This window comes from Corapipo altera, unplaced genomic scaffold (genome assembly GCF_003945725.1).
Source record: "Corapipo altera isolate COAL_440 unplaced genomic scaffold, ASM394572v1 67, whole genome shotgun sequence".
Classification (NCBI taxonomy): Eukaryota; Metazoa; Chordata; class Aves; order Passeriformes; family Pipridae; genus Corapipo; species Corapipo altera.
The window spans coordinates 929,934-956,319 of NW_020884906.1; the positions used below are offsets into that span (position 1 = coordinate 929,934).

At 44.0% G+C, this 26,386-nt stretch overlaps 1 protein-coding gene across 8 annotated transcripts in view; it reads right to left on the reverse strand.

Annotated features, from left to right (window-relative positions):
- The window catches only part of ARVCF (ARVCF, delta catenin family member), a 238,021-nt gene that overhangs the window by 131,742 nt on the left and 79,893 nt on the right, over positions 1-26,386 (reverse strand). For 3 of the 8 annotated variants that reach the window (XM_027652025.1, XM_027652026.1, XM_027652024.1), the window contains 3 exons: positions 25,069-25,134; positions 16,428-16,529; positions 11,852-12,102 (listed from right to left, as the gene is read on the reverse strand). In XM_027652025.1, the coding sequence (XP_027507826.1) occupies positions 11,852-12,073 (222 nt within the window). In that variant the 5' untranslated portion in view covers positions 12,074-12,102; positions 16,428-16,529; positions 25,069-25,134. Of the gene's footprint in view, positions 166-11,851; positions 12,103-16,427; positions 16,530-25,068; positions 25,135-26,386 lie in introns of those variants that run through there. The other 5 variants (XM_027652027.1, XM_027652023.1, XM_027652029.1 and 2 more) reach the window with 5 other exon arrangements.

A 26,386-nucleotide genomic window follows, 5' to 3' on the forward strand; every position in this document is an offset into this window, starting at 1 on the left:
CCGCTCCCCTCACAGCCCCCGGGCTCGGCCGGGCTCGCTGCCCCGCTCCCCGCAGCGGCTCCGCGGCCGCCCCGCAGCCCCTCGGCAGCCTCGGCTCGGAGCGAGCCCATGCAGGGGCAGAGCGCCGCTCCGCCGGCAGCAGCGAGGGCGGGCTGGCGGCTCCCGCACGGCTCCGTCCCCGCCGCCCTCACATGGCTCTGCCGCCTCGGCCCCGGCGCCGGGAGGCTCCGTGCGGGGGGCGGCACCGGCGGGGCGGCCGCAGCCGGAGCGGGCTGGGCCGGGCCGGGATGGGCTGGGGCGGCCACGCCCGGCGCCGGGGGAGCGGGGGCAGGAGCGGGGGCAGCGGGAGCCGGGCCCTGCCCTGCCCGGTTCAGCCCCTCGCCCTGCCCGGTTCGCACCGAGCGGCTGCGCGCCCGGAGCCCCCCCGGGGGTTCCCCCGCTTCCCTCCCCTCCTGCTGGATTACAGAGACAAAGAGGGAGAGCGCCCGTCCGCAGCCGCTCTCGGAGCGGGAACCTGCGGGCTCCGGGTCCCCTTCCCACAGCGGCCACACGGAATTACAGCCAGGGCTGACAAGAACGCACAAGAAAGGAAATCCTCGCGCTTGCTTACTTTTCGCACTTCACTTCGAGATTAATGGCATCCCTGATGCACCAACACCAGAGAACGACGATCTTCCATCACTGTCTCCTCCCTTTTCCATCTCACAAAGATGCGGCGACGCTTAGAGCTCAAAGTACAACTGGCCTCATTTTTTAAAACCATTCACCTGCCCGCAAACCTGCCCCACATTCATTAAGGGATTCTCCGGATAAATTATTGAATACCAGAATGAATGCCAGATGTGCTAAACCTTGCATCCACCACATTCAGCAACAAAAACTGGGGCTTCACAGCACGGTTCAACCTGGTTTGCACATCCACCTAGTTCTAGCACATTGGAAGCACCTGTTTTTTAACATTCAGTCTTCGAACAGGCAGCCAGGCTCCAAACCTCCAGAGAGGCAGGCTGGGAGGTGCAAACCAACCTTAACTAAACCTGAAGCATTTTTCCCCCTGGAGCCACAGGAGGACATGCTTACCCAGCACTGGAACTAAGCCTTGCCCTTCCAGGTGAGCACTTGGCCAGGTCTGGGAGGCAGCAAAAGTCCTCCCCCAGTGCTAAAAAACCCAGCACTTCTTGCAGGCACCAGCCAAGGGGCAATGGCTGTTTTTCCTCTTCCACACTGGGTTCCTGCAGCAAACCAGTAAGTGAATCCAGCACTGTAACAGCTGCTGGCTGGGCAATGGTAATTAGGGACTGAAAGATACTGGCATCAAATTAGAGACTATCCCTGGGAAACAGGCAGAGTCAGAGATAGTGAGACCAGCTATAAAGCAGAAAGGAAGGTACATTACAATTTAACCTTCTTTAATTATCAGAATAGGCACCTTAGCACAAAAGAGTCTTTTCATCCCAGCTTCAGATTCCCTGAAAAATTTACAACATACTTCCAGTGTCACTGTAACTCACAGTTGGTACCAATCCTACAGGATCAACATGAAAAATGCAGCATCTCCTATACAAACTTTTCAGACCAGAAGAAACATTTCAGACTTGTCTAATTGTAATTTCAGCCTTCCTGCTACTGCCACTGTCAGCATTCCAGCTGAACACTGGAGCTAAGGCTTTGTATTGCAGGGGCAAAGAACAGGGCAGAACTACATCACCCAACTCATCCTAATTTGTTTAAAAATAAATGCCATATAGTTTGACAAGGGCAACGGTAGGTGTTCCACAAGGTTTGGCTGAAGTGAAGGTCTTTGCTTCACTGGAGGGAAAAGACGTACTCTATGTACAGGGGAATAATTCAGAGGCAACCACGAGTGGCCATTAATAAAATACTCCAAGGCCACGGCAAAAGCAACGCGGTTTCTCCGAGTCTCCTGTACCTCTGTACAGCACTCCCCCCCCTTCTCCTTGTCCAACTTTCCTTCAGTTAACACACTAAAATAGCTCCACTTTTGTCGTGCTGGCACAGAGCAGCACCATTCAATTTAGGCATGAAGCTGGCCCTGTGCCAGACCTTTCCACGCTGTCAAAGCACAGACCAGAGTAAAGCCCATGTCCATGGGGCACCCAGGGAGCTGCTCCTGCATGCAAAGCAGTGACACTGAAAACCCTCCTGGATGGATTTGCCAATTCTTACTCACGTAAGAAGTCTCTCGTGTTGTAAACCCACAGATATTTGTGCAAGACGTGAAAGATTAGCACTGCTGAATTTTGAAGTCCCACCTTCTGGAGTCAGGTTATTATTTAAAAACATTATTTTCCTTTCAAAAATATAATAGATGCTTGTAGGCGTCCCGGTTATAAATTAATTTTGAGAATGTTTTGACTCAAAGCTAGAGGATTTTATTTTTTTTTAAAGGGCAAATTACATCTTAAGTCCCCTCTTTAGCCTCTTGCAATATTTTACCAGCTCATATAATTCTGAATGCTGGGATTTGGCAATGCTGAAGTCAAAGAACTAATTACCTAAGTAAGAGTTATGGATTAGATCCCTAAGGTTATACTGCACTTCCAAATTTTGGCAACAAACACCCTATCCATTAGTATCAGACTGCTGACTGCATCACAACCACCCCCTCTTTTTTTTAATGAACCTTAAATTCTTAATCTGTCACATTTTTTCCAGCTGCAAAAGTAGTGAAAACCTTCCTTCTTCTCTCTGAGAAATTAAAAATTTATAAATAGGAAGGGATTTAATTCTTTGGAAGATGGAGCAGTGTAGTATCTGGGCCAAGCTCTCTTTTCTTATTTTCTCCCATTACCCTTAAAAAATTCCCCATCACTGGTGCTGCTCTATAGATTGATCTGCTCTCAGAGGCAGTAAAAAGGAAATGGTTTACAGCTCTGCCTGGGACCATAACATATGGCCTCAGTGATATGGAACTTCCATAAACCCAGCAGAGCAAGGAGGCACAAGATGAATCAGGAGTCCCAGGTAACCACACAGTCAAAAGCACCACCATCACCCATGGCAATTCTCCAAATTACAGAGCCTGTACTCAAAGAAGGGCTTCCATGCCGAGGGTATTTTACTGTCCTCCTGTGAATTCCGTGCAGCAAATAAAGCAGGGAAGTGGGAGAACTAAAGCACAGCTGACACTGGTGTGCCAGCGTGTCCCACCACGGTGATTTTAATCCAGACGAATGCAAACACAACATTCCATCTCCAGGATGCATTTGACATCTTTTCCTGCTAGCATTTTCATCATTTTTACATGTATTTGAAAAGTTACAGTAGCCCTTTCAAAGCAAAATGGTTGTGTGACCTCAGCAGGACACATCCACCAGGACAGTTCCAACACTTCCTTGGACATGGTTTTGACAATCTGCTTGCTTCCACAAGGCAAGGTCAGATATGGAGACAAAGCCTGATCACCTCAGTGAGGGAACTGCCCCCTATAAATGGAGGATGGGTTTAGGTGTCATCCTTATTTAAAAATCCAGTATTAAAGAAGAGCTCTGCAGAATCACAAGGCCTAAGAACAACAGAGCAAAGAGGAAGCAGACACTTGCTGCAGGTTAACACCATGAGGCATCTCAGCAAGTTCAGGGGATTTTAATTTGTATACAAACACAGCTTCCATCTTGCTACATCCAATATCAGTCAACTCCATTTCATCCAAGTTGTCATATGACAGGAGGAGAACAAGGACAGGCTGGTGCCAGCACTGCTTACATGAGAAGGAAAGGACAGAGGAAGCTACATGTCACTATATATAGGTCACAGTTGAATGAATGACCTATGTTTCTACCCAGCAGCTTCATTTAGATAAGAATCAACTGTATTTTAAGGGGATAAAAATAAAAAAAATCTCTTCCAGTTTATGAAAAAAAAAATTTAAATCACCATGGCATTTATAACACAATGACAACAGCAAGGAAAACAAATCAAGTTTAGGGTTGGTGCTGTGACCATAATTTCATGATGTAGTGATTGGAAAGGAAAACAAAGACTCAAATGCAGGAAAGATACATTCAGTATTAACTATTTTTTATTTCTTCGATTTTGTTTCAGTTTTTCCATTTTCTGGATGATTTGTGCTGTACTTCAAGCAGCACATTACAAACATTTGCTCAGAGGTACCAGCTTAACACATCATTCTCTCATCCAGAAGGCAAAAATGTGGTTTGCCACGATGTACTGGACTGATAACTGTCTGCAAAATCTACCCATTTTCATGGCAATTACTGTCCTCCTTAAACCAAAACCTCAAGCTGTTTTGCAGTTCCTTCTGAAGAGAGCATTAAGGTCTCTGTGCAGGAAGTTTATTCCAGAGCAAGTTTCTTGTATTTTAAATAGTTACATATGAAAATAAGACTGCAAAAAGGGAGAAGAGCTAATCAAGATGGGTTAGAAACACGGACACTATAGTTCTTTTTGATCTTTACAGAATTCTAAAAATGCCACTCCACCAGCATTTTAGACTAAGTCTCTCAAATGAACTCTGACAGTATTCTACAGCACTTCCCAGTCACCACAACTGTGGTTAGGAACTATTCTCTTCAGCTAGTAATTTGGTAGGTTAAAAAAGGAAGCAGTTGTTGGGGTTTTTGTTTGGTTGGTCTGTGGGGGTTTGTTGGTTTGTTTGTTTGGGGTTTTTATATTTATATAGAGGTTAAACCATGATATTTATTTAAATCAAAGGCTTTAATTACAGTTGGCACAGCCTCAGGCTGCCCATGGCCATCCCTGGCCACTGTTCTCAGCCACACTGATGACTTGAGTGAACTGCTCCCCATCTGAGACAAAGCAAGCAAAAACATCACTTGAACCATTAACAAGATGGCTCAAACCAGCAAAAGAGTGAGTGATTTATCAATGTCATCATAACCCAACTTTCATTTTGGGCTCTCTCAGCATTAGTTCACAAGAGCTCACAGATCCTGCAGGCAGCTGAAAGGGAACCAGAGGGAAGGCTGGGTTTGCAAAGCAAGGCTGAGCCCTTCAGGTACGAAGCCCAAAGGGCTCAGGGGCAGAGGAAACTGCCTGTTAGGCTGCTTGGGAGCTTTAAAGTTCCTGCAAAGCACTCCTGCAAAGCACTCCTGCAAAGCACTCCTGCAGCCACAGGTGGCTCTGCCAGGGCAGACACTCAGGAAGATGGAGCAGCTCCTGTGCAGTGCCCTGCAGGGAGAAAGCTCTGCCTCACTTATGGGCACAGATCAAGGCCTGTGTTAGGAACAAAATCTTCTCGTAAAATTGGGAGATACAGCGCAACAAGATTTTGTGATGGTTTAAAATCTTTCTTCCCGAACATCACAGCTGAGCTAATACAGCCATGTGCCTGGGAACTAAAATGTAGGAGAACTAAAAATCTTGAAAAGCCAGGACAATTAATCATGTTCTGCTGCCTGAGCTGAGGAACAAACAGGCAGTAGGACATGGAAATAAATCATAACTTTAATGTAAGATGACTCAAGAAGCAAATGTGGTAAATGTGACTAGAAAGTTGGCTTCAAAAAAAAATCCTGTTAAACTTGATGCTACTCTTTAATGTTTACATTTTAATGTTCCTTCTTTTAAGACATTTTTAATAATTACTTGCTCTTATACTTACCAATGTTGTAACACTCAGATGTCATGCAAAGAACAACCCAGATGCCTGTTTACATAATGAGGAACACACAGCAAGCAGAATTAAATTTTAATGTGTTTCTCTTATATGTTCTTCTAGAAGAAAACACAGCTCTATTAGTAAAGCAATGTAAAATCCTGGAAAATTATCACGAAATAGGGAATCTGTCATTCAATTTAAATGTTTTTAATTTAAACCTGTCAGAGCTCTAGGCCAGAAAGGTTAACAGTTGTGAAAAATCATTCTTTCACAAGTCTTGGCAAACAAAATAAGACAATTCTTGCCTTTCAGTTGCTTCCAAAACCTCATTCAATAAAAATTCACACAAAACAAAAGGAGTTGAAATTCTCAAGGCAAAAAAACCTGCAAAAACACTTGAGATGCTTAGGGTAAATGTGGTCATTGCTTTGCATTATTATAATCACTAGTGCAAGGCAGTTGCTGTCCTGCTGACAAACATTAGATGGCACTTTGGAATTTAGCAGTTCCCACACAAAGTTGCAGAGCACATACTTAAGAGATGAAGTGTGAGATGTGTATGTGAGGTACTGTTAATGACAGAAAAAAAATGAGATTTCTGCCTTTTGGAGCTAGAAGTATATTTTCAACCTGCACATGTAAAACTATAAAAGAGTATGTGATTAAGTCTGGAAAAAACCAAATCATTGTGATGGAAAGAAGAAAATAATTCTTTCCTTACCAAACAGAGGGTCAGTTTTTCAATTGCTGGGTTCCCTTTCTTTATTTTTTTTTTTTTATTGAATCCTTTGGAAGCTACTTTTTAAACTAAGCTTGCTGACCAAGTTTTAGACAAACACTTTTCAGATGCAGAGTGGATTCTGCTGCATGCCAGCAGTTCTGAGCCCCAAATAACTCTAATAAGTGGGGTTTAGGTGGTTTGCTTATCAAATAAATCCCTTCTGGAAGGCAGTGCACAGCTTCTGATGCAGCTGGTCAAATCTTAGCTGATGCTGACATTGATGCCAAAATTCCCATTCACTTGTATCCATGTTTTACCATCTAAGGCCTTAAATGAAGACTGAAGAAAATCCATAGGGGAGAGATTATTCAAGAAATAGAACAAGCAAATGTAATTTCTCTCAGCAACACTGCCTGAGTCCCTTTTCAGAGCCTCCCATATGATGTATACCAGGATGCCTGCTGCACAAACTCTTTTTTTTTTGTTAGCCTTGTGCTATGGAATTCCTCCTGCAATACAGGAAGCAGGGTCTAGAATTTCTTTTGGAATTTGGGTCATCCCAGCAGAAAGGCAAACAGCAGGAGCTCCTTGAGCTCCCAGTGGTGCAACATGCCATGCTGTCAGCTTGTGAGGTCTCCATTTGACACCTGCAGTCAAATCCCAGGAGAGCTCCTGAAGGCACCTGCAGCACTTTGGGCCTGAGAAACACCAACTCCTTGCATCCAGTTCCCACTGTTGCTGAGCTGTCACCAAGAGGTCCTGACTCACAGTAAACCAGGAGCTGGTGCTTTCACAGAGGTGGGACAACATCCATCAAAAAGGCAGCAAAAGCTCCAAGCTAAATGCAGTTATTGTCATGTCCAACACAGCAGAAACCAGGAACTGATCACCCCTCAGGCACAGGGAACACATCTCCCTGAAGAGCAGCTGAGTGATGGCTCCTGGGCCAGGTCCTAATGCTGGGATTCCTGAGGACTGCAAGGGTCTCACAGCTCACACTGAATTCTGATCTAATAACTCATTCTCCCATGGGAATCATATTCCCAAATCTCCCCCCTTCCTCCCCCCTGGAACCTTGGAATAGTTGCACAAATGCAGAAGCTGAAACCTGACCCAGGTCGCTCCTAGAAACTCAGCCCACTCACAGGTCCTGACTGTGCAGGATCAGGCTGAGGGCAGGGCATGTGTGACTCCCATGGGAACAACTCCCAGGGACCTGCAGGGCAGGGAACACAAGAGCCAAAGTACAGTGAGGGGAGCTGAGCAGGGGCAGCAGCAGCTGAAGAACAGAGAGGAGACCCTGACACCGAATCATGCTGTTCCCCTCAAGCACAATGTGCATTTCCACAGTTTCAGCTGGTTTGGTAAAGAATTAGGACTATCCCTACAATTCTTCCAACATTTTGCTATCCACTCAGTACAGGCAGACACAAACACCCAGGGGTTAACTACCAATGAGGCTTTTTCTGAGTATTTGGCACTGCAGCAGGAAACAGTACGGGAACACCAGGGAGCTGTCAGGAACCAGCAGCACTGCTGTCTGTACCTGACCTTACCTGCGAGGCAAAAAAACCCAAAAAGTAATTTTCCATGCTGTCAGTCCCTTAATATCAGCACAAATATGTTACACAACACAGGAAGCCAAGAGGCACCACAGATTAGAACTAATTACATAAAACTTTGCACACAAAGATGGAACTGCTTTCTGTAGGAGATGGAGAGGAAAAGAAAGGTAAGGTGAAGATTCACTGCAGCTCAGAACCCATTTTTCCTTCCCCTCTGTATATGTTCAACCATATATACAATATTAATGCACCCATTATATACAATATTAATGCAACCATGTTCTTAGCTATCAAAGCACTGGAAACAGCCTCTGTATTCTAACAGTCTGTACTACATCAGTGTGGAGCAGAGAATCTTAAATAGAAGTAATGCAATACAGACAGAAGTGTTATTGTTGCCCACACCAACTCAGAAAGGTTAACTCGATGGTATTTTCTCAGAAAAGCAATTTGAGCTAATCTTGTATTTTTTTTTAATTCTCGCCATGTGTTCTGGTGTGTTTTAGAGTTCACCTTTTACTTGAAGCTGACCCTCATTTCACTAAATGTCATTTTTGGCAGAAGTCAGAGGTACCTCAGATTAACATAAAGATTGAAGAATATTGGTGCTTAATTATGGCTATAAAACACCTGCCTAAAAAAAACAGGGAAAAAAAATAAGGAAAAATGTGTTTGTTAGTTTTCAAACAGGTGTTATTTCTCTGGAACATAAGTTGAAACATAAATGATCCAAATAGTAACTATGAAAATATTCTGTAGCTTTTTTTTCCACGAGCTGTTTTTGAAGAGCTATAGTCACATGTGCAAAATGAAAAAAAAAGTTAATTTTATTAACTAGATTGATTTTTGACATTTCAAGATGGCATTTTAGGATATTCTTTGTTGGGAGGGGGTAAAAGTATTCCATAAAGTTCAGAATTATATAAAACTTGCGACAAGACTACCAATTTAATGCCATTAGGTTTTCAACAAAAATATCATTCAAAAAAAAAAAATGTACACATACACAGTCTTTGATTTGAGTTTAAGCTACTCTGGTGTCTCCTCAGCCAAATGTGGCAGATGATATATCTAAAAAAAACCCAACATAAAACCACCCCAACAAATCCACTATTGGGAACCTAAGAAACTGGAAGTAACAGTCAAATGTAATAAATTTTTAATTACTGGATGATTTTGTTAGGGTGAAGACTTCTCAGATCAACCCATCGACAGGCACATAAGAGTCAATCTATCTGATCAGTAAAACCCTGGACCAGCATGCAAGGGACTCATTTGTGTTATTTATCCCATAAATACCAGATGTGGCAACTCCCACAGCTTTCCTACTGTAAGGAGGGGGATAATACTCATCTTTTTTTGACAGGAACCCCCCTCAAATCCCTACAGGGCACTGCAAAATCGCTGGAGTCAGAGTACTGTTACAGTGCATTTGCTGGCAAAATCAGTTTATTGAATGTTGTGCTTTATTTTGGTTATGGAACACTAACAGGAATGGAAGTTGTCACCGTGCACCAACGGGAAACAATCTTTGAATGCAGACCTTGTTCAGCTCCCCAGCTGATCAGACCTGCCAGAGCTCCTCTGAACCCCATGGAGCCATGCCAATGGAAACCAAGGCAGGATATGGCCTCGTGGTTAATAGGTTTCACATGTCTAATGTTTTAATAAAAGTATACATAAAAAAAGAATATTCTTTATTATTAAAGAGTTGTGCTGTGGCTGGTGAGCTGTGCAGGGGAACCCTGCAGCTCTGGGCAGTCACCCAGCCCAGCACACACCCCAGGAGGGGACAGTCCCACTGCCCCTGCCCACCTCAGCTCCCGTGGCCAAGAGCAGCACAGGGCTGGGCTGAACAGAAGGAAATAAAGCCAGGGAGATGAAATCAAACACCTCCCACAGGAGGAGAGGTAAGATTTATCAAGCCTGTAAAAAACAGTATCATTGAGATACCTGAACATGAAGACACGGGAGAGGTGCTGCTCAGCAGCCACTCAGACTCCCTGTGCTGTGCCTGCACCCTGAGCTGAACTAAAGGCAGCCCCTGCCAAGGCTCCAGGGCTCAGGACACTGCAACAACCCATTTGCATCACTTACCTCAAAAACTAGAGAAGCAAACACAAACATACATGAACACACTGCTCTTCTCTCTGTAGTACAACCAGAGCTGCACTTCCAAAAACCAACAGCCACAGCCAGTCAGGTGGCTCCCACTGCTCAAAGCCAGAGACAACTTCCAAATGGAAAATCTACTATTGTTTTGTAATATTCATGACAACAAATGGTTGAACAGGATGATGCACAGAACTCAGCCAGTCCTCACTGAAACACAGCTCCAGAGAACTGTATTTCACTGCTGTGCCTGAGCCATCCTCAGAGACAGCAGAGCACAGATGCCTTTGCTGTGTGTACTCTTCACAGTGAAATGCAATATATAATACTAAAGATAAAATCATTCTGTGTAAGACTGAATGTACAGCTTTCATCTTTCATTTAAACATTAGATAATTAATTCTAGTAAGTCAGGGAGGAATTTGGCCCTCAGTATATTTAATGAGAATTCATACAAATAAACCTCACATTAATTCTTAACTGTGCGTATTTAGCTATTCAACCATTTTATTTCATATACAAGCTACTCTAAAAACCTCAATGCTAATTATTTATGAACTAAAGCTCCCCTCACCCAGTGGCAATGAGCTGAGTGTACACAGATCCAGTCTGGGGTCATTTACAGGACTATTTCTCCATAAGAGTCACGTAGACTCCAGTAACTTAAAACTCTTTTATTAAGTTTTCTTGGAAGTGGTTGGACCTTAAGCCATTACACTGCAGAAAACTCATGCTTCATCAGTTTTGTGGATCAGGAATTTCATTCTGAAGCTATTAATCAGGCACTTTGCACAAAGCCGTTCAGAAAAAGTGAAGGTGAACTTGTCCTTTTCCTGTAAAAAACAGGTAAGCACAACTCCCCTCTCTCAGCCCAGCTGCTAATCAGAGGATAACGACCTACAGCTCCTACCAGCCATGGTCAGACTTTAGCCTAACCAGTGCAGGCTGCTCCTTTCACATGAAGTCCCAAATTCTGGCATCTGCACCCACACCACCGTGGTAGCTGTTCACAGAAAAACAGAGCTAACAGAACAGAACAGAACATGGAGTCTGCCTGAACACAGCTCAATACAAGGATAATTGTAAAACACTCTGGTATGACTGGGAAACAACTTGGAGAATCCCCACAGCCCAGAGTTTCTGAGCTGAACAATGTTTTCTTAGGAAACAGACCTTCACAAATGGCACTATTGCTTCTGCATGACTTACCTTGTGTGTCAGAGGGATTTGCCAGCTGAAGTAATTCAGAGACATTAAGTAGTTTATCATTGCACATTTAAACAGTTAAAGAACTGTGTATCAAGCAAGACAATATTTGGAAATCTAAAGCTACCCACAAAGCCAGTTTGCATCATTAAAATAAAGTCTATCAATTCACTACACATGAGAAACAAATTATGAAGTCCTCCCTCCACAAACAATAAGGCTTCGCAGGAGGGAAATTCCTGCTTTTCATGCTGCTCCCTCTATTCAAAGTCCAGCTATTTCTGATGGAAATTTTGTTTGCTATGGAGATTATGATTCAGCCTTTTTTTCCAGTCACCAGCGCATCACCACACTTACAGCAAGTGCACAGATTCAGAGAAGGGCGTGAAGATCTCTGTTTAGGGTTTACACTCAATTATGCACATAGTTTTGGAAGGATCCCATGAGCAAAGAGAAAGTAAAAACAACTTCTGAGCCAAGGCTCTCAAGTCTGAGCTACCAAATGACTCGATGGAGCGTCGCAGCTCTGGGGGATCGGGAGACAAGGGATGAAACTCTGCCCACCCCCCCGGTGCCCCTGGCTGTCCGGGATGGGGCCTGTGCTCCAGGTGAGCTCTGGGGACGGTGAAGGGAGCAGGCTGTTACCTGCAGGACGAGCTGCTGCCAGGCGGTGGCCAGGGGCTGCCCGTTGCCAATGTTGCAGATGCTCAGCCTGTCCGTGGGCTGGCTCTGGCTGGCGCGCTCCAGCTGCAGGGACACGTTGCGCCGCTCCTCCTCCAGCGCGCGGGTGAGCCGCTCGAAACGGGCCTCCTGCTCCTTAACTGAGGCCAGAATGCTGGCAGCTGACCTGATATCATAGTCATCCATGACTGCTGGCAAACGCTCCTGCCTGTCAACTGACCGGGGCAAGCGGGAAGGGGTTAAGGCAAAGGGTGGGGAGGGCACAGGTCAGAGGTTAAAGATAAAAATGCACATCGTTAGTCACCCCACTAAAATAGGTTCACTCTAAGAAGCAAACTGCAGTGGCCTTTGAAAAGCATCCATCTTTCCATCCACTAACTTGGCTTTAAATTAAGAATAATTAATCTAAGACTTCCCTGTTCAAAAAAGAAAAAAAAAAAAACATACGCTCACCTTGCAGAGAATTTATATTTAATTCCTTTGATCTTTTTGCTAGAATTGCTCTGACGAGGGTTTTCATCCCTCTTGCAAAGCTAATTTCACTGTGCAAATAATAATGTACTTAAATATATAAAAAAAGATAGAGCTTTGGAGGGAATGAGGAACATTCTCACTCCAGACACCTGGAATTTCTGTCTTTAACAGTATAAGTGAGAAGATTAACATTTTTAAGGACAGAAACGTCATGGTGCAATAAAACAGTTGCATTCATTTTTCCCACCCCCCGTCCAAACTTAACAGACAGTAGCTGAAAATAGTTTTCATTTTTAAATTATAGCAGCACACTGTAATATGGAAAACATTTTTAAATGCAGAGTGTGCAATTACAGTTGAAATGTGCTTGATGATTTCAGCCAATGAAACGGCCCTTCATGCAGCTGCTTGCTAATAATGCAAATGAAAAAGCCAAAATCAAACATCTTCCATGGAAAACACACAGGGCTGCTTGTCTCTCAGTGCAGAAAAAAGAACTCGGGAACCAGCTCTATGGGATGTACCTTCTGCCTTAGGTCTTCTCTAGCAGGGTTATGAAGCATCCCATTTGAAACCCTATCTCCAGCTGTATGGTGCATGAAGTAAAACCCCCCATTGATCCACAGATCTGGGACGTGAACATCATTTAAAACGTTCTCCCAAGAGTATGAAATCAGCAACACAACGTAAGCATAAATGATGGCTTCACCAGAACCTTTCACTAAAAAAGTAACCAGTTTACCACTGGGCTACTTGCAGCACCTCTGAGAGAAGCAAAGGCAGAACTGCCTCGAGCTCCTGTAATTCAAGAACTGTTCATATTCTGTGCTGAGAGTTAAGTCCTGAGAAATTGTCCCTTGATGTGCTGCCAAAGACTCTTTGTTTTCCATCTTTCAACAAGGATTTCCATGAGCACAGATAGTTCCAAACCCTGGCTTCCTGATGCTTTGCAATTCATCGTTCAGTGCCCTCAGATGATGCACACACTCCTGACTGATGCATTTTCCATGAGGGTTACATTTATCAGACCCCTCTCCCGGGCAGATTCTTTGGTAGTGAGTGATAATATGGTCATGTACTCGTGTGTTCCCAAAGCAGGAATATCAGTAGCTATTAAGCTGCATATTTTCACAGTTTACTGGAAACTCCTAAGTAGGCCTGAGGTCTCCTTTCTTTTGTCATATATGGTTGATATCATCCAACGGGCCCCAAAGATACTGGGGCAGAAGTAACAGACCCCAAGCCAACAATACACACGTTTATTTTGTGGGAAATCACCTGCCAGGAGCTCTGTGTTCACTGTTAACTCCTACAGTGCTGCTGAAGGAGTTGGGGTTACTATGAAATCACGTTGGGAACAGTGTAAGGATTACCATGTATTGATCTCATCCTGTTTACATATAACCATGACTTCAGCCTTTCACTTTTGCAGACCAGGAGGCAGAAGTGACTTTTCTCATTTGTGCACTGATTTAAGTTCTGTTTAGATTCTGAAAGAAAACCAAAAACCACCAAAGGGTTCTCCAAATGTCACAAATTAGTCAAATACTGACCAAGTTGTGAACTTCTGAGACCTTCCATTAGATTATTAAAGTCTGTAAAGCCTTCAGAGACCACACTGTTTCCTGCAAAGCAGAATCACAGCCATCTCAAAGGACAGCACGATTCCTGGGAAGCCCCAGACTCACCTGCTCCATCTCAGTGTGCTCAGCCCTGGCACAGCTGCACATGAACACAGCCAGACTTTGTGGGCCTCAGCTGGCTCATGTGCAGCCAACTTGCACGTTTCTGCTTTTCTGCTTCCCTGCCTGTGCACAGATGGAGGCAGCTCTGTCTGTCTGTCTGTCCTCCCAGGGGTGCAGACGTGCTCACTGACTCCTTGGAGTGGGAAAGCACTGCGACTAGTCAGACCCAGGCACTAATCCTATTTTGAGAAAAACATACATGGGGGGAATTTCTAACTATATATTCTTGCAAACAGCTCCTGGGCTACTAATTCCCACTGCCCTCATGCAGGAGCAGAGGAACACACTGCTACAGATCCAAGTGCACCTCAGGCAAGGGGATGCTCCAGGCCCAAGAAAAGAGTCTGGATGGGTGAGGGATGAGGACTGGAGACAGGCTCCTCAGAGATGCTGCACAGCAGGAACTCCGGTTTCCTCAGTCATGCCCTGCAGGGGCCCATCTGCCAGGGAATTCACTGTCTGCAGCTAAAACTGCTTTTTCTCACATGCAACCATGTGAGAAACAACACAGAAGTCACCTTCTGTGGGTCCCAGAGGCTGGATATTTCTATGGACTGATTTCAAAAAGTGAATCCAGTGGGGATGACAGGATGCAACCTACAGCAGCTAAATTTAAAACAAGCAGGTTCCCTTTAGAATATGTAATGCAAGTATCTGTTCTAAGGAAAAGCATTACCAGGAGTGCATGAAAAATCTAGAAGCCCCTCTTCTGAAACAGTTACAGCTTTAATAATAAAAATCACAGGTGATGACTGACCTGATACATCAACTTTCAAGTCACATTCTGAGAATGTGACAAAGATTCCATTCAGAAAATCCCTAATGAGATATAAGACCTTGATGTCACACAAGAGAACGTAGAAAATTTGGGTTCTATAAATGGTACAAATCTCTAGAGAGACCTCCATGCAGAAAATATAATGTTAACCTCCTTACAACCATAAATATTGTGCTTCTCTTCTCTGTGCGAAGACAGACACAGGCAGAAAATAAACTGTATAAATTTTCAGATGTACAATTAGTGACCATAAAAATCCTAATTGCTATGCAGAAACAGCAGCAGGACCAATAACTGCCTTTTAAGAACTGTTGGACAAAGAAAGACTTTTGCATTTCAAATGTTTTATTAGCAGATAAATACCTGCTTGCTGTTGATTGCACTCCTAATTATTTACCCAGGGTTTCAACAATTTACATTATCAGCAGTCTAGACCAGAGGAGAAAAATAAAAGTACTGACTCATGAGCCAGTTACTGGGGCTGCCACTTGCAATTTGCTACCACTTGTAAATAAATTAAAGTGCATTGAAAAGGGTATCAGTAAAAGAAAATATTACACCTACAGCAGCCAGGTAAAAATTATTCCTTAGGCTGCATTTCTAAACACAGCAAAGAGCTGCCTTCAGAGTGTCAAAGGCTACGCTGACAGCAGCAAATCTCCTCTCCTGCCTACGTGACTCCAAATACATTGGGGTGTTGCACTGGAGTTGGAGCTGCTTTTCTGCCCCTTCCTGTGACGAAGTGATGGACTGAAAGGCCCCTCCTAAGCCAGGACAGCTCAAGTGCTCAGTGAGGATGGAAATCCCCCCACTGCAAAGGGCCCAAACGGGAGCCCCCCAGTTCACACCCAAGGCTGGGGCTCTGCCATGCCTGTGGTCACTTGGTACTCCCCCAAAATGTGAGTCAGCTCTGCATGCTGGTTTTGCTAATATAGTCAAGAGCTCGTCAAGAGCCCTTCAGATGAAGAGGGGTCAAGTTCTGTGAGACCTGAGTACCTAAATCCTAACAGCCCTGGAGAACCTCAACCCCCCTGCACTTTTCAAAGTACTCTGCCTTCCTAAAGCACTCAGGCACTTGAGTGAGCTGAGTCTGGAGAGAGCAGCGTCCAAGGCAGCTCCAGAACACCACAGAGGCTTCTCCCAGCAGGAGGGGAGGTGGATCTCAGGGCACACAGGAGATTTTTTGGGTCCAACAGTGTGAGTGCTGAGCAGGGCTGTCCCACTGCTGCTCCAGCCCAAGGCTCCCTGCCCTGCTGGCAGCTGGGGCACTACAGGGAGCAACAAGAAGCTGGTACAGCTCATGCAGCTGCAGGAGCAGGAAGGGCTGTGAGTGTGCACGGAAACAGCAGCTCTGTGCTTCCACAGGGAAGGAAACCAGCAGAGTAAAAGCACAGATGGGGCTTGAGAGGATGTGTGGAACTGAAGTGTAACACATGCCACGACATTCCCAGCCTCGAGTGCCACAGGAGATGAGCAGCATGACGTGACTGTTGCCCCCCATGCACCACCAGAAGGCATGCAGAGAAAACTGAGCCATACACACCTAGAGAGGTACCAGGGCCTGAGGGTTAGAGCTGCTGGGACATCCCCCACTAAGCCTAGAACAGGACAGAGAAAGCAGGAGAGCAGCCTGAAGCAGAACCAGCTACAAGAGAGAGGAAAGAGAAGACAGAGTTAGTTAATAAGGTATTATATTACAGCCTCTTCCGTACAGTCATCTCCCAAGTTCTTCTCACTATGTTACAGAAATTATTTATTACACTGTTTTCCTCCTAACTTGGAGGAAAAGGAAACAATATTCAGAGAAGCCAATCCTGAGACTCCTAAGGAAAAAAAACCCCACTCTAGTTAATGTCATTTGTGATCAATATCTGTGTGTTTCTGTGAGATTTACTGTTGATGTCCTAAATCAGGAAAAGCTCTAGACTGGAATGAGGATGAGTGAATGCTGCAAACTGGATATTGTGGCCAGACAACTTAAACCACAGAAACCTAACATGATGCTTCAGAAATGATAACTGTTATTTAGGCATGCAACTTCAGGCCCTGTGTCAGATGTGCAAGCTCCAATGGCTCAAGATCATTTTTAGAAAGGAGACATTAATTTCTCAAATATGCCCACTGCACAACAGCTTACAGGCACTTTCTTTGTTCTACCTGCCTGTAAATCTGATCCTACACAAAACCAGAGGGAAAGAAGCCTTTGGGATATCAGGTCATCTGTGTAGCTCTGTAGATCTCTGATCTCTTTTGTCTTAAAACATTTAGCACCAAAACTTCTCTGGGCCAGTGACTGCCAATTCAGTCCCTGTTTTTCTGGAGAATGTACAGAACAGGATCCCTTGGCACAGACATGGTTCTGTGAGGCAGCACAACCAGCCTTCAGCCACTGCCACATCAGAAATGCTGCAGCCACACGGCAGGGAATGCAGAGCCAGGACAAACTCAAGCTGCTGGTTCAGATGGTTTAGAACATTTTCAGAGAGAAATGTTGGCCCAGCAGATTTCATGCTTGACCAGGTACTGTCTGCCTTCCTGAAGCCAGCACAAACACAGTTTCTTGTGTTTCAGCCAAATTACCAGAAATATGATCCTTTCTTTGCATGGATCCAGCCTCAAAGGGCATGGAACCATCATGCCAGAAAACTCATTTTTTCTTAAACTAAACAGAAGTAAATTCTATGCTCAAAATTTACTAGATATAAAAAAAACTGTGCAAAGATATGCCCACAGATGAAAGTGGGAAGGCAGAGTGAGAAAAAGACTAATTCTCAAGCAAATGACCAGAGAGAATAAATTAACCATAATTCAGCTTCTGCAGACAAAAGAGTAACACCTTTGGAAAAAAGAATTTATATATACAGAAAAAACACATTCCAGATAAACTGCTTCTCAGACCTTATGCTGAAATCTGTCTTGAGCCTGGGTCCTCCTGCTGCTCTGGTTGACTGAGCTCTAATTTGACCCTTAGGTGACAACCTCCACCAATGAATAGCAATGAGGAGGTCACAAAGAAACCTGTTTGAGTGGAGGTCTCTCCTAGGCACAGACAGACTCACTGTGCTGGTGTCAAAAGGAACAACAGAAAAGCTGCTCGGGGTGGTTCTGTTCCTTGGGACAGAGGCACTCTGTGAAACAAGGTATAAACTGGGGAATGAACAAGAGCAGAGGAAATGGTGACGGGAGAAATGGGAAGAGGAAAAAGCCCCTGAGAAGGAACTTTGGATCTTGGGGACACAGCACTGAACACTGCAGCTCACCAGCTCTGCTGCTGCAGAAAAAGAAGGGCAAGTGCAATATTTGGGGTTTTACATTGGTCAGGAACTTCATCTGATCGTCCAGCAGGAATAATTTTGTAGAAATAAATAAATTCTGCAAATAAATTTGCAGAATATCATATTATGATCTGGGTTTGGCAACATCAACAAAAGAATCCAGACACACCTTTGTACACACAGCACAGTTCCAACACTTCTTCACTCACTGCAGAACTGGCTCTGCTCAGCAGCACCACAGCATCTCTAATCTTATCGTAATGGTTCCCAGTCAATTTAAACATTAATACTTTAATTAACCTCTTGGTTAAAAGCACTGAAATCATATCATAGCACCTTAGAAAAGACACAGTTCTCAGGAAAAAAGGATGCAGAATTTTCTTGTATGTAATACAATCTCTCTATTAATGAGGGCACATTTAAATGACACCAGTTATCTTTCTACAGCTTCCCTTCAGCAGAGATTCCTCACTTCTGCAGTTTGATACCAGGAATTTTTCAGGTTTTCCTCCCAAGGTTTCATGCACTGTTTTCAGGCTTGGTGTGTGCCTGCACAGCTTTAATGATACTGTAGCTCTGTTCCCCTAATAAGGTACATTTCAATTTCTATACTGTATTCCCAAATGGAAAGGAAAATAAATTAGAGCAATATAGAACACCTTTCTCACAACTGCATACATATAATAGCATAAATAATTCAGTTTAATACTCTAAAGTTCCAATGGAAATATTTTTACAAGGGCAGTTTTTAAAGTAAATGTTTTAGCCTATGATTACCTTTGCCCAACAGAAAAGAAAAATCCATTTCTTCTTGAAATGTGTCATTTATAGACCAGAACAGTGTAGCAGCACCTCTCTTGGACTGTGGCTCCAAAGGACTTGTCTATACAGAGGAAGCTGAACTTCTCCATCCCAGAGAGCTCATTACACCACAGTTCCTTCAGAGATGGCTGTTCGTGTTAATTAAGCATAAAACAGCAGAGCAAAATGTATCACGTTACTTCACACCTCCTGAGTGTCCACACTAAGGTTTAATGGGTGTGGGATGGTCTGGAAATCCACACTGTGCACTGTAAATTCTCGGTGTAAACAAACAATCCTCACCAAGGGGTGTCCAGGTGGAACAGTTTTTGTAGAAGCCTCGTAAATCCCAGAGCAGGGAACAGGGCAGAGCTGGGCCCAGTTCTGCCTTCAGGGTGTTGGGTTGGAATGTGCCCACTACAACCCCTGCTACTGTTCTACCTCACAGGGGTTAATGCTGCCACCTGAGCCACGGCCAGGAAAATACCAGCAGCATTAATACTTCATTCTCTGCATACAGAGAATCAGCTCTGCATGATTTCTACTCATGTCCTGTAGCTGGGTAGCATTTGGAAGACAGCACTTTCACCCCCACACCAAGAAGCCAAGTCTGAAATAACCAGCTGAGCTGAATGCTGTGCACCAACCTCGTGGAAACAGTTCTGAATATTTTGATGATTTCAGTAATTCCATTTGCTTAATACTGTGCACCATAATGATCAGCCTGTGTTTTTACCTATCCTCAGAAAATTTTGTATTTTTCTTTATATTTTCTTGTTTTCTATAGAAACAAAATGCAACTTGAAAATTAAAGGGAGAATGAACAAGATCATACTTTGCGATCTCTCTTGGAATGGAAACTGTAAACTTGCTCCTTCCCAAACCTCTGACACCTTTTCCTCTGCGTTGGAACTTGCCAAACATGATTGCTACCAGCGTGATTAGTTCATAGCTGATCACTTTAACACCCCACAACACGTGTCCTTGCATACTAAAGCTGCTGCATGCCATTGATTTCTCAAAGGTCTCCCCCACCGAAATCAATAAGGAGTTCTGCCTGAAAATGGATTGCACTTTGTGTTCCCTTTCTGATTCATGGATATTCAGCTTTCCAAGTATTCTCAGAGCTGCTTTCAGCAGGAGCTCTGTCTATGGAGCTTCACCCTCATCAGCAGACACTTCACCCACTTCACCCCTGTCCCTTTGCTGAGAGCAGCCATGGCCACAGAATTCCACTGGAACCTGCACATCTGTCTGGGCACAGAATTCCACTGGAACCACCTTCCTGCAGGAATGGCTTCCCAGCAGCACGGGAACCACCTCTGCCTGTGCCTGCTGGATAACAGCAGCCCTTCAATGAAGCACCCAGGTGCTGCTGCCTGGGCAGGGCTGGGGGCATGGACTGGGACTGAGCTCATCTTCAGCACAAATGCTTCCTTCTGCAGAGCCTGCCTTGCAAGCAGAGCCACCCAAAATCAATACATCTGCCCTTAGAACAAGGCTATTTCAGCGAGGAAGCAAAAAAAGATAAAGATCAAAAGCAGCACACTTCAGAACTCCACTCCCTCAGTCTTTCCCCTGTATTTTAAAGCTTGGCCTCATAAATACACAATCCAATCTGGCCCCAAACAAGCCAAACACGAACTGTTATAACCTCATGCAATTACTTCCACAGACTACTTAAAAGATTTCATTAAACAATATACCAGATTCCTCATTTTTCTGGGTTTCTGGATATTTTGAGTTTTGGTAAAAGGGCTTCCATTTTCAGAGAAAGGCTCCTGACAGGAGTGTGTCTGGAAGTGGCTGTATGGGGGGAACTACAGCTGAGAGCAGCCTTGTATTCATGAGCACTGAATTCCCAGCTCACAAAACACAGGAACAAGAGTCAGTGGGCAACTTCCAGAGCCAGGCAGCTTCTCATGGGCAAACCAGAGCAACTGAAATATCACAGAAAGGCTGGAAAATGCTGCAGATGCTCATAATTCTTTCATAAAAGATACTGTTGTGCTGCCACGAACAGATAAATAAAATGGCAAGTGCCAAAGCTGAGGCCAGCCCTGCACCCAGGCAGCCTGATGCCCACTCCAAATGCCCTTGTTAGGCTCAGCACACCACTTATTTAGGCACCACACTCAGGCAGCTTATTTAAACTAAGAGCCATTAGGCAGAAAATTGTCCTTTCACTACACATTTTGAGAGGAGAGGAAAAAAAAAATCCAAGTGCGACCCCACAGAACAGTGAGTGTCTCAGCTCAGCAACAGATGTGTCAAATGACTTACCCCGACCACGAGGAGTTAATTGGTGCTATAAATAGCACTCTGCACACACACACAAAAATCCACTTAATTCTAGTATCCAAAGCACACAGGCTGGCTTTGCTTATCAGTAAAACTATTTTCCTTTAAAGAAGTGGGCTTGGGTGTTCTACATGTAGATTAACACAGAGAGAATAATTTGATTTCAGGCTATTGAGAGATTTCCTTCCTTTTATGTTTCAGAAGAACAGGGCTGCATGCAGCTAAATGAGATCCATAGATTACAGTAGAAAGGCTAATAAAACTGCACAGCTACATTCCTGGGTAATAACAAATGCTTTTTAATTCTAGGGCTCCAATCTCGGGGTTTATGGGGGCATTTCCAATTACTACCTTTAAGATGAACGCAAATAAATGCATCAAGAGAAAACAGATCCTTTAACCCATCTGAATCAAATACTTACTATCTCCCACAGCATTTAAAAAAAAGTAAACTGGCACTGCTAGGAAAAAAATTTCATAGTTCTTAAGTGTTCAGAGCAAGCATCTTCCCTGTGGTTTCTGACCTGCTTTCAGGAGAAAAAAAAAACAAAACCAAAACCCCTCAGCTGTTTTCCAGACCATGTGTCTTGTTTACCTCTCACAGCCACATCCAGTGGGTTGTGTGGCTGCTCCACCAGGGAGCTGAAAACATCAGTATAAACAGGAAAGAACATAATGCCAATATTCATGTCTCATTCTTGAAGCTACTAAATCAAATTAATCTTATTAGCTGCTTACCAACCTATCCTGCTGCATTACTCTCCTGCATTTCCACCTCTCCCATTAAAAACAACCCCGTTTCCACCTTACATTGCTTTAAACCAGGAACAGTATCAATGAGGAGGAGATTAAAGCAATACAAAGAGAGGGAAGGAACAGAATGAGGCCCACCACCTCTAATTCTCCTCAGGAACATCTGTCTCATCCTAAATCCAGTGGTTTTTTTCCCCAAGCTGTGTTTGGAAGCCCGAGGCACTGAGTAAATGTACTGTGTGAGACCGAAACTATCGATCTGCTTTCTGCAGTGGCATGTGCAGAGCACACCCTTCACTGTCCCAGCATCTGCAAGTTTAAAATGCAGTCCAAGTTCACCTTACCCTTGTAAGTTTAGGATGCAATCCAAGTTCGTGCTGATTAACACTACAGCTTTTTAGTATTACAAGGCAAACATGCATTTGAGAACTAATAAATAATTTCTGAGCAAAACAGAAGTATTTAGCTCATGTGATGCCTTGAACACTCATTCTGTTCATGCATAAACATCTAAAGGCAGAAAAAAAACAGAGACATTTTAATGACAGCCTTGGACAAAGTCCTCATTCCATAGGATGCATTTTGGCCCCCCACATCTCAGCAGCAGTCCCTGTTCCACACTGCAGAACCATCCTGCTCCAGGGAGGGGCTGCCTGGCTGAGGGGCAGAACATCAATGTCACGAGAACTGCACTTCACCTCCCCTGTCTCCAGGTGCAAGACCCTGCTGAACCTTCAAGGCAGGAATCCTCATCCCTGGGAAGCATTTTCTACCCCATTAGCCAAGAATCTTGGCTTCTGTGGGGTTAAACTGACAGTCTAAGTGGCCCTCAGAGAATAACCCTCAGGACATGACTGGTTCATATCCCTGGGTAAATCCAGATGCCACAGTAACCCCATTGATTAGTCCAGACTCACTCATTTAGATCTCCCTTGCATGGACCAGCAGGGCTGTGCTTACACTGCCAAGGGTTACATCACACAGCCACCAAAACTTATTTTTATTACATCACTGAGAGTGGCAATTTTCACAACTGAGATTCATGTCTTCATTATAAGAGCATTTTATTCATTGGTTTGTAGCTCTATCCAAATTTAAACCTTTGGGCTGAAGTCTTCCCTGGTAGGTCTTTCCTTCAAGGCTGAATTTCTCTTTTAGGAGAACTATAGTGAGAATAATTGGGCTGGTTTTTGTATCAGCTGGGGAAATTTCTGTGCAAGTTTCTCCCGTCAGAGGCTCTGCAGACACAGCCACAGCCCTGCTCTCACCCAGCAGCCCCAGGGTGCCAGCTCAGCACAGGGACAGGGGCCTGCCTCCAGCTCAGAGTCTGGCAGGGGTCACCCCCACCCTGAACAGGCAGCACAACACCCACAGCAAACCACAAGGGATTCCCCTGCCCCTTGGCCCTCTTTTCTCTCATGGAAAACCTGTTCTGAACCTGACCTTGTCACGAGCCTCCATCCTGACCAGACACAGCATTTAAACACCTTCTGTGCTGAGCTCAACCCTGACCTGGAAACCAGCAGGAACTGGGCAAGTCCTGATTTAGGGGGTCAGCACCAATCGTGTTTTGGACAGACCATTTTCTTCCAGACAGCTACAGTTAGACTCTGACCTCCCCCCTTCCAAGCCTGTCCTGCATTTGTATCTTTAACTAAATCCTAATGCTTTTTGTAGCTTATATTGCCCATCAAGAATATTTCTTATTTCCAGGAACACACATCACTAATGTCTAATATTACAGTTATTGGGAAGCACAAATATTTCTTCCAGATCAGGGATGATCCGCTCCAAGAACCAACTTTCTATTCAAACATTCCTTTTTAATAATTGTTCTACTAATAATTGTGCTGAGTTGGAAAAATAATAATTTTGCCTTAACTGTCTAACCACTTCAAACGTTTAAAGCAAATTCCCTCTATTATATCAAAATTAAAATCTTGCACTGTATAAACAGGAATGTATTCCAGCTATAATAAACACTTTTAACTCATTTCATTACAACTAGTAACAGAGCTAAGTACCAAACAACTCAGACAGTAAATACAATGTAAACTTTACTGAGAACCTTTCCTACAAACAGCTTTGGAAGCTGAAATGGCCTATTTACTTTCCATAAAACTTTTTGATTTGACATATATAAAAGAAACAATGTTTAATCTAAAAACAATCAAATGAAAATGGAAAGAGCTTTATAAAAATCAGTAACATGATACTTGCTTTTCAGAGGATTATTTTCAAGGAATGCTTGGCTCAAACTATAATCCACCTACACTGAGAAAAATAAAGCAGTACACAAAAGGGAGCAATATTTCAGGAAAATAAACAACAGAGTGCTTTTATATTTAAACCCATTATTCCCTATCAAGTCCCCAGATTTAAAACAGACACACCAAAGCACTGAGGTGAATTTGAAGCAGCAGAAAATGTTTATGGTCATTCTCTAAGCAACCAGAGGACTGGCCTTTTGATCCAGAAAGGCTGAGGCATAAGTTGGCAGGGAGGGAATGGAGGGAGGAAGACACATCTTAGGATTTTTGGAAAACACAAGCCTGAGTGGAGAATGGGACAAGAGGGGAATGCTGAGAGTCCACCTGCTGAAAATGGGGCCGTGGGAAGAAGTCACACAGACAGAGACAGCCCTGCTCTGCCAGGGGTAGAATGAAGCCAAATGAGGACTCCCATGGCAAGAGAAGGGAGACATGGACCAGAGATGGCACCAAGTCACAAAAGACAACTGTCACCCCTGTGTCCCTCAGCTCTCACTCACATTCTGCCTCTGGCAGTGCCTCATCTCAACACAACCAACCATCCCAGGGGCTCCTGTCCCAGGGCCAGGTTTCTGATCTATCACAGGTATTTCCCTCCTTTCTGCTCCTCAACCACTCTACCACTATTTAAAAAAAATTTCAGTAGGCCTTCAACAGCATGCAAACTAAGGAATTTCTGAGAAGTGTAAAGACAATTTAATAAAAGGATCGTGACTTAAGAACACACAATGACAAAGCAGCAAGATACTCAAGAGACTTGAACTCAACTGCAGAAACACAGTACCTTTTATAGTGTTCCTTTCTTGCAGTGGCTTTAAGATGGAAATTCTCCCCTGGTTTGATGATAACTCTGTCAGAGAAAGAAAAAACATAACAAAGACATTTTTATTCCATCTAGGGGAAGTAGGAAGAGCAGATATTACCTCTCCTTCGGTTCTCCTTCCCTTCCTGAGTCATGCTGGCTTACCAAAAAGCATTACCTCTGTCATCTATTCCACCATTACCTGAAATCCCAGGAAAATCCCACAGAACTGGAATATGGAAAGTAAACTTTGTAGAAGGAGCCTGGTTGACTAACTGGCTATTCCAATCCTCTTGATTTCTGTCCCAGTGCCATATGTCCCATATGTGCATATATCACACATTCCTAAACTTAGAATTCAATCCAATACATATTTAATTCCTGATTAACTCATAGATTTAAAATCCAAAGCTGTTTCCCTCGTCAGCACACACCACAGCATTCTCAGTCAGCCAGGTCTAAATGCCATCTAGTGGCTCTAAAAATGTCAACTGTGGCTCCACAAATACACCTCATCCCATTTGACATTTTTCCTTCTAGCAGCAGGAAATAAGAGAAATTAGGGCAGGAAGACATTCACCCTTGAATCACCAGAAGGAACTCATCACTTTTCAACATCTCACTTTTTGTCTGAGCTCCAGGCAGCATTCCCACTCCATGCAGCATTCCCACTGCAGCAGTTCTTCTCTCAGCAATCTCCCCTACAAGCAGGATCCTTTGTCTTGGATTTCCAGCCTCCTGCTCTCTTTCCCAGACCAAGAACATTCAAGCAGCTGATTCCTGCAGATCCTCCTGGTTCCACTCAGGGTAGAGTTTCCCCATAAAGCAGACACTGCCCTTGCACTGCCAGGGCTCCATCATTAGAGCCTCCTCCCTGCTCCTCCTCTGCCTGCAAAGTGCACTAAGGCCAAATAAACAGGAGTGGCAAGCAAGGAAAAACACTTTAACCCTGCAGACTCACTGTAACCAAACAGGTGCTAAAACAAAACCGTACATCTCTGAGGGAAGATGAGCATTTCTCTGAAGCCTAATTTCTTTGAGCTTTTGTCTCATAACAAGAATGTGGCTATCTCCTCTCTATGTAAGCTAATTTTATGCATTTTATTAGAATATTCCCCCTTTTTAAGCCAGAAATAACGATTTACGTTCAGTGTCACTTGGAGCAGACAAAAGCTACTGGAAAGAATACTTCCCTTGATTTTTCTTTCCTCCTTTTCCACCTATATTTTTGTTGCTGTTGATTCAGAGTCAAGCAGACAAGCTGCCTAAGGCTTGGGGTAAGACCCAGTCCCACTACAGC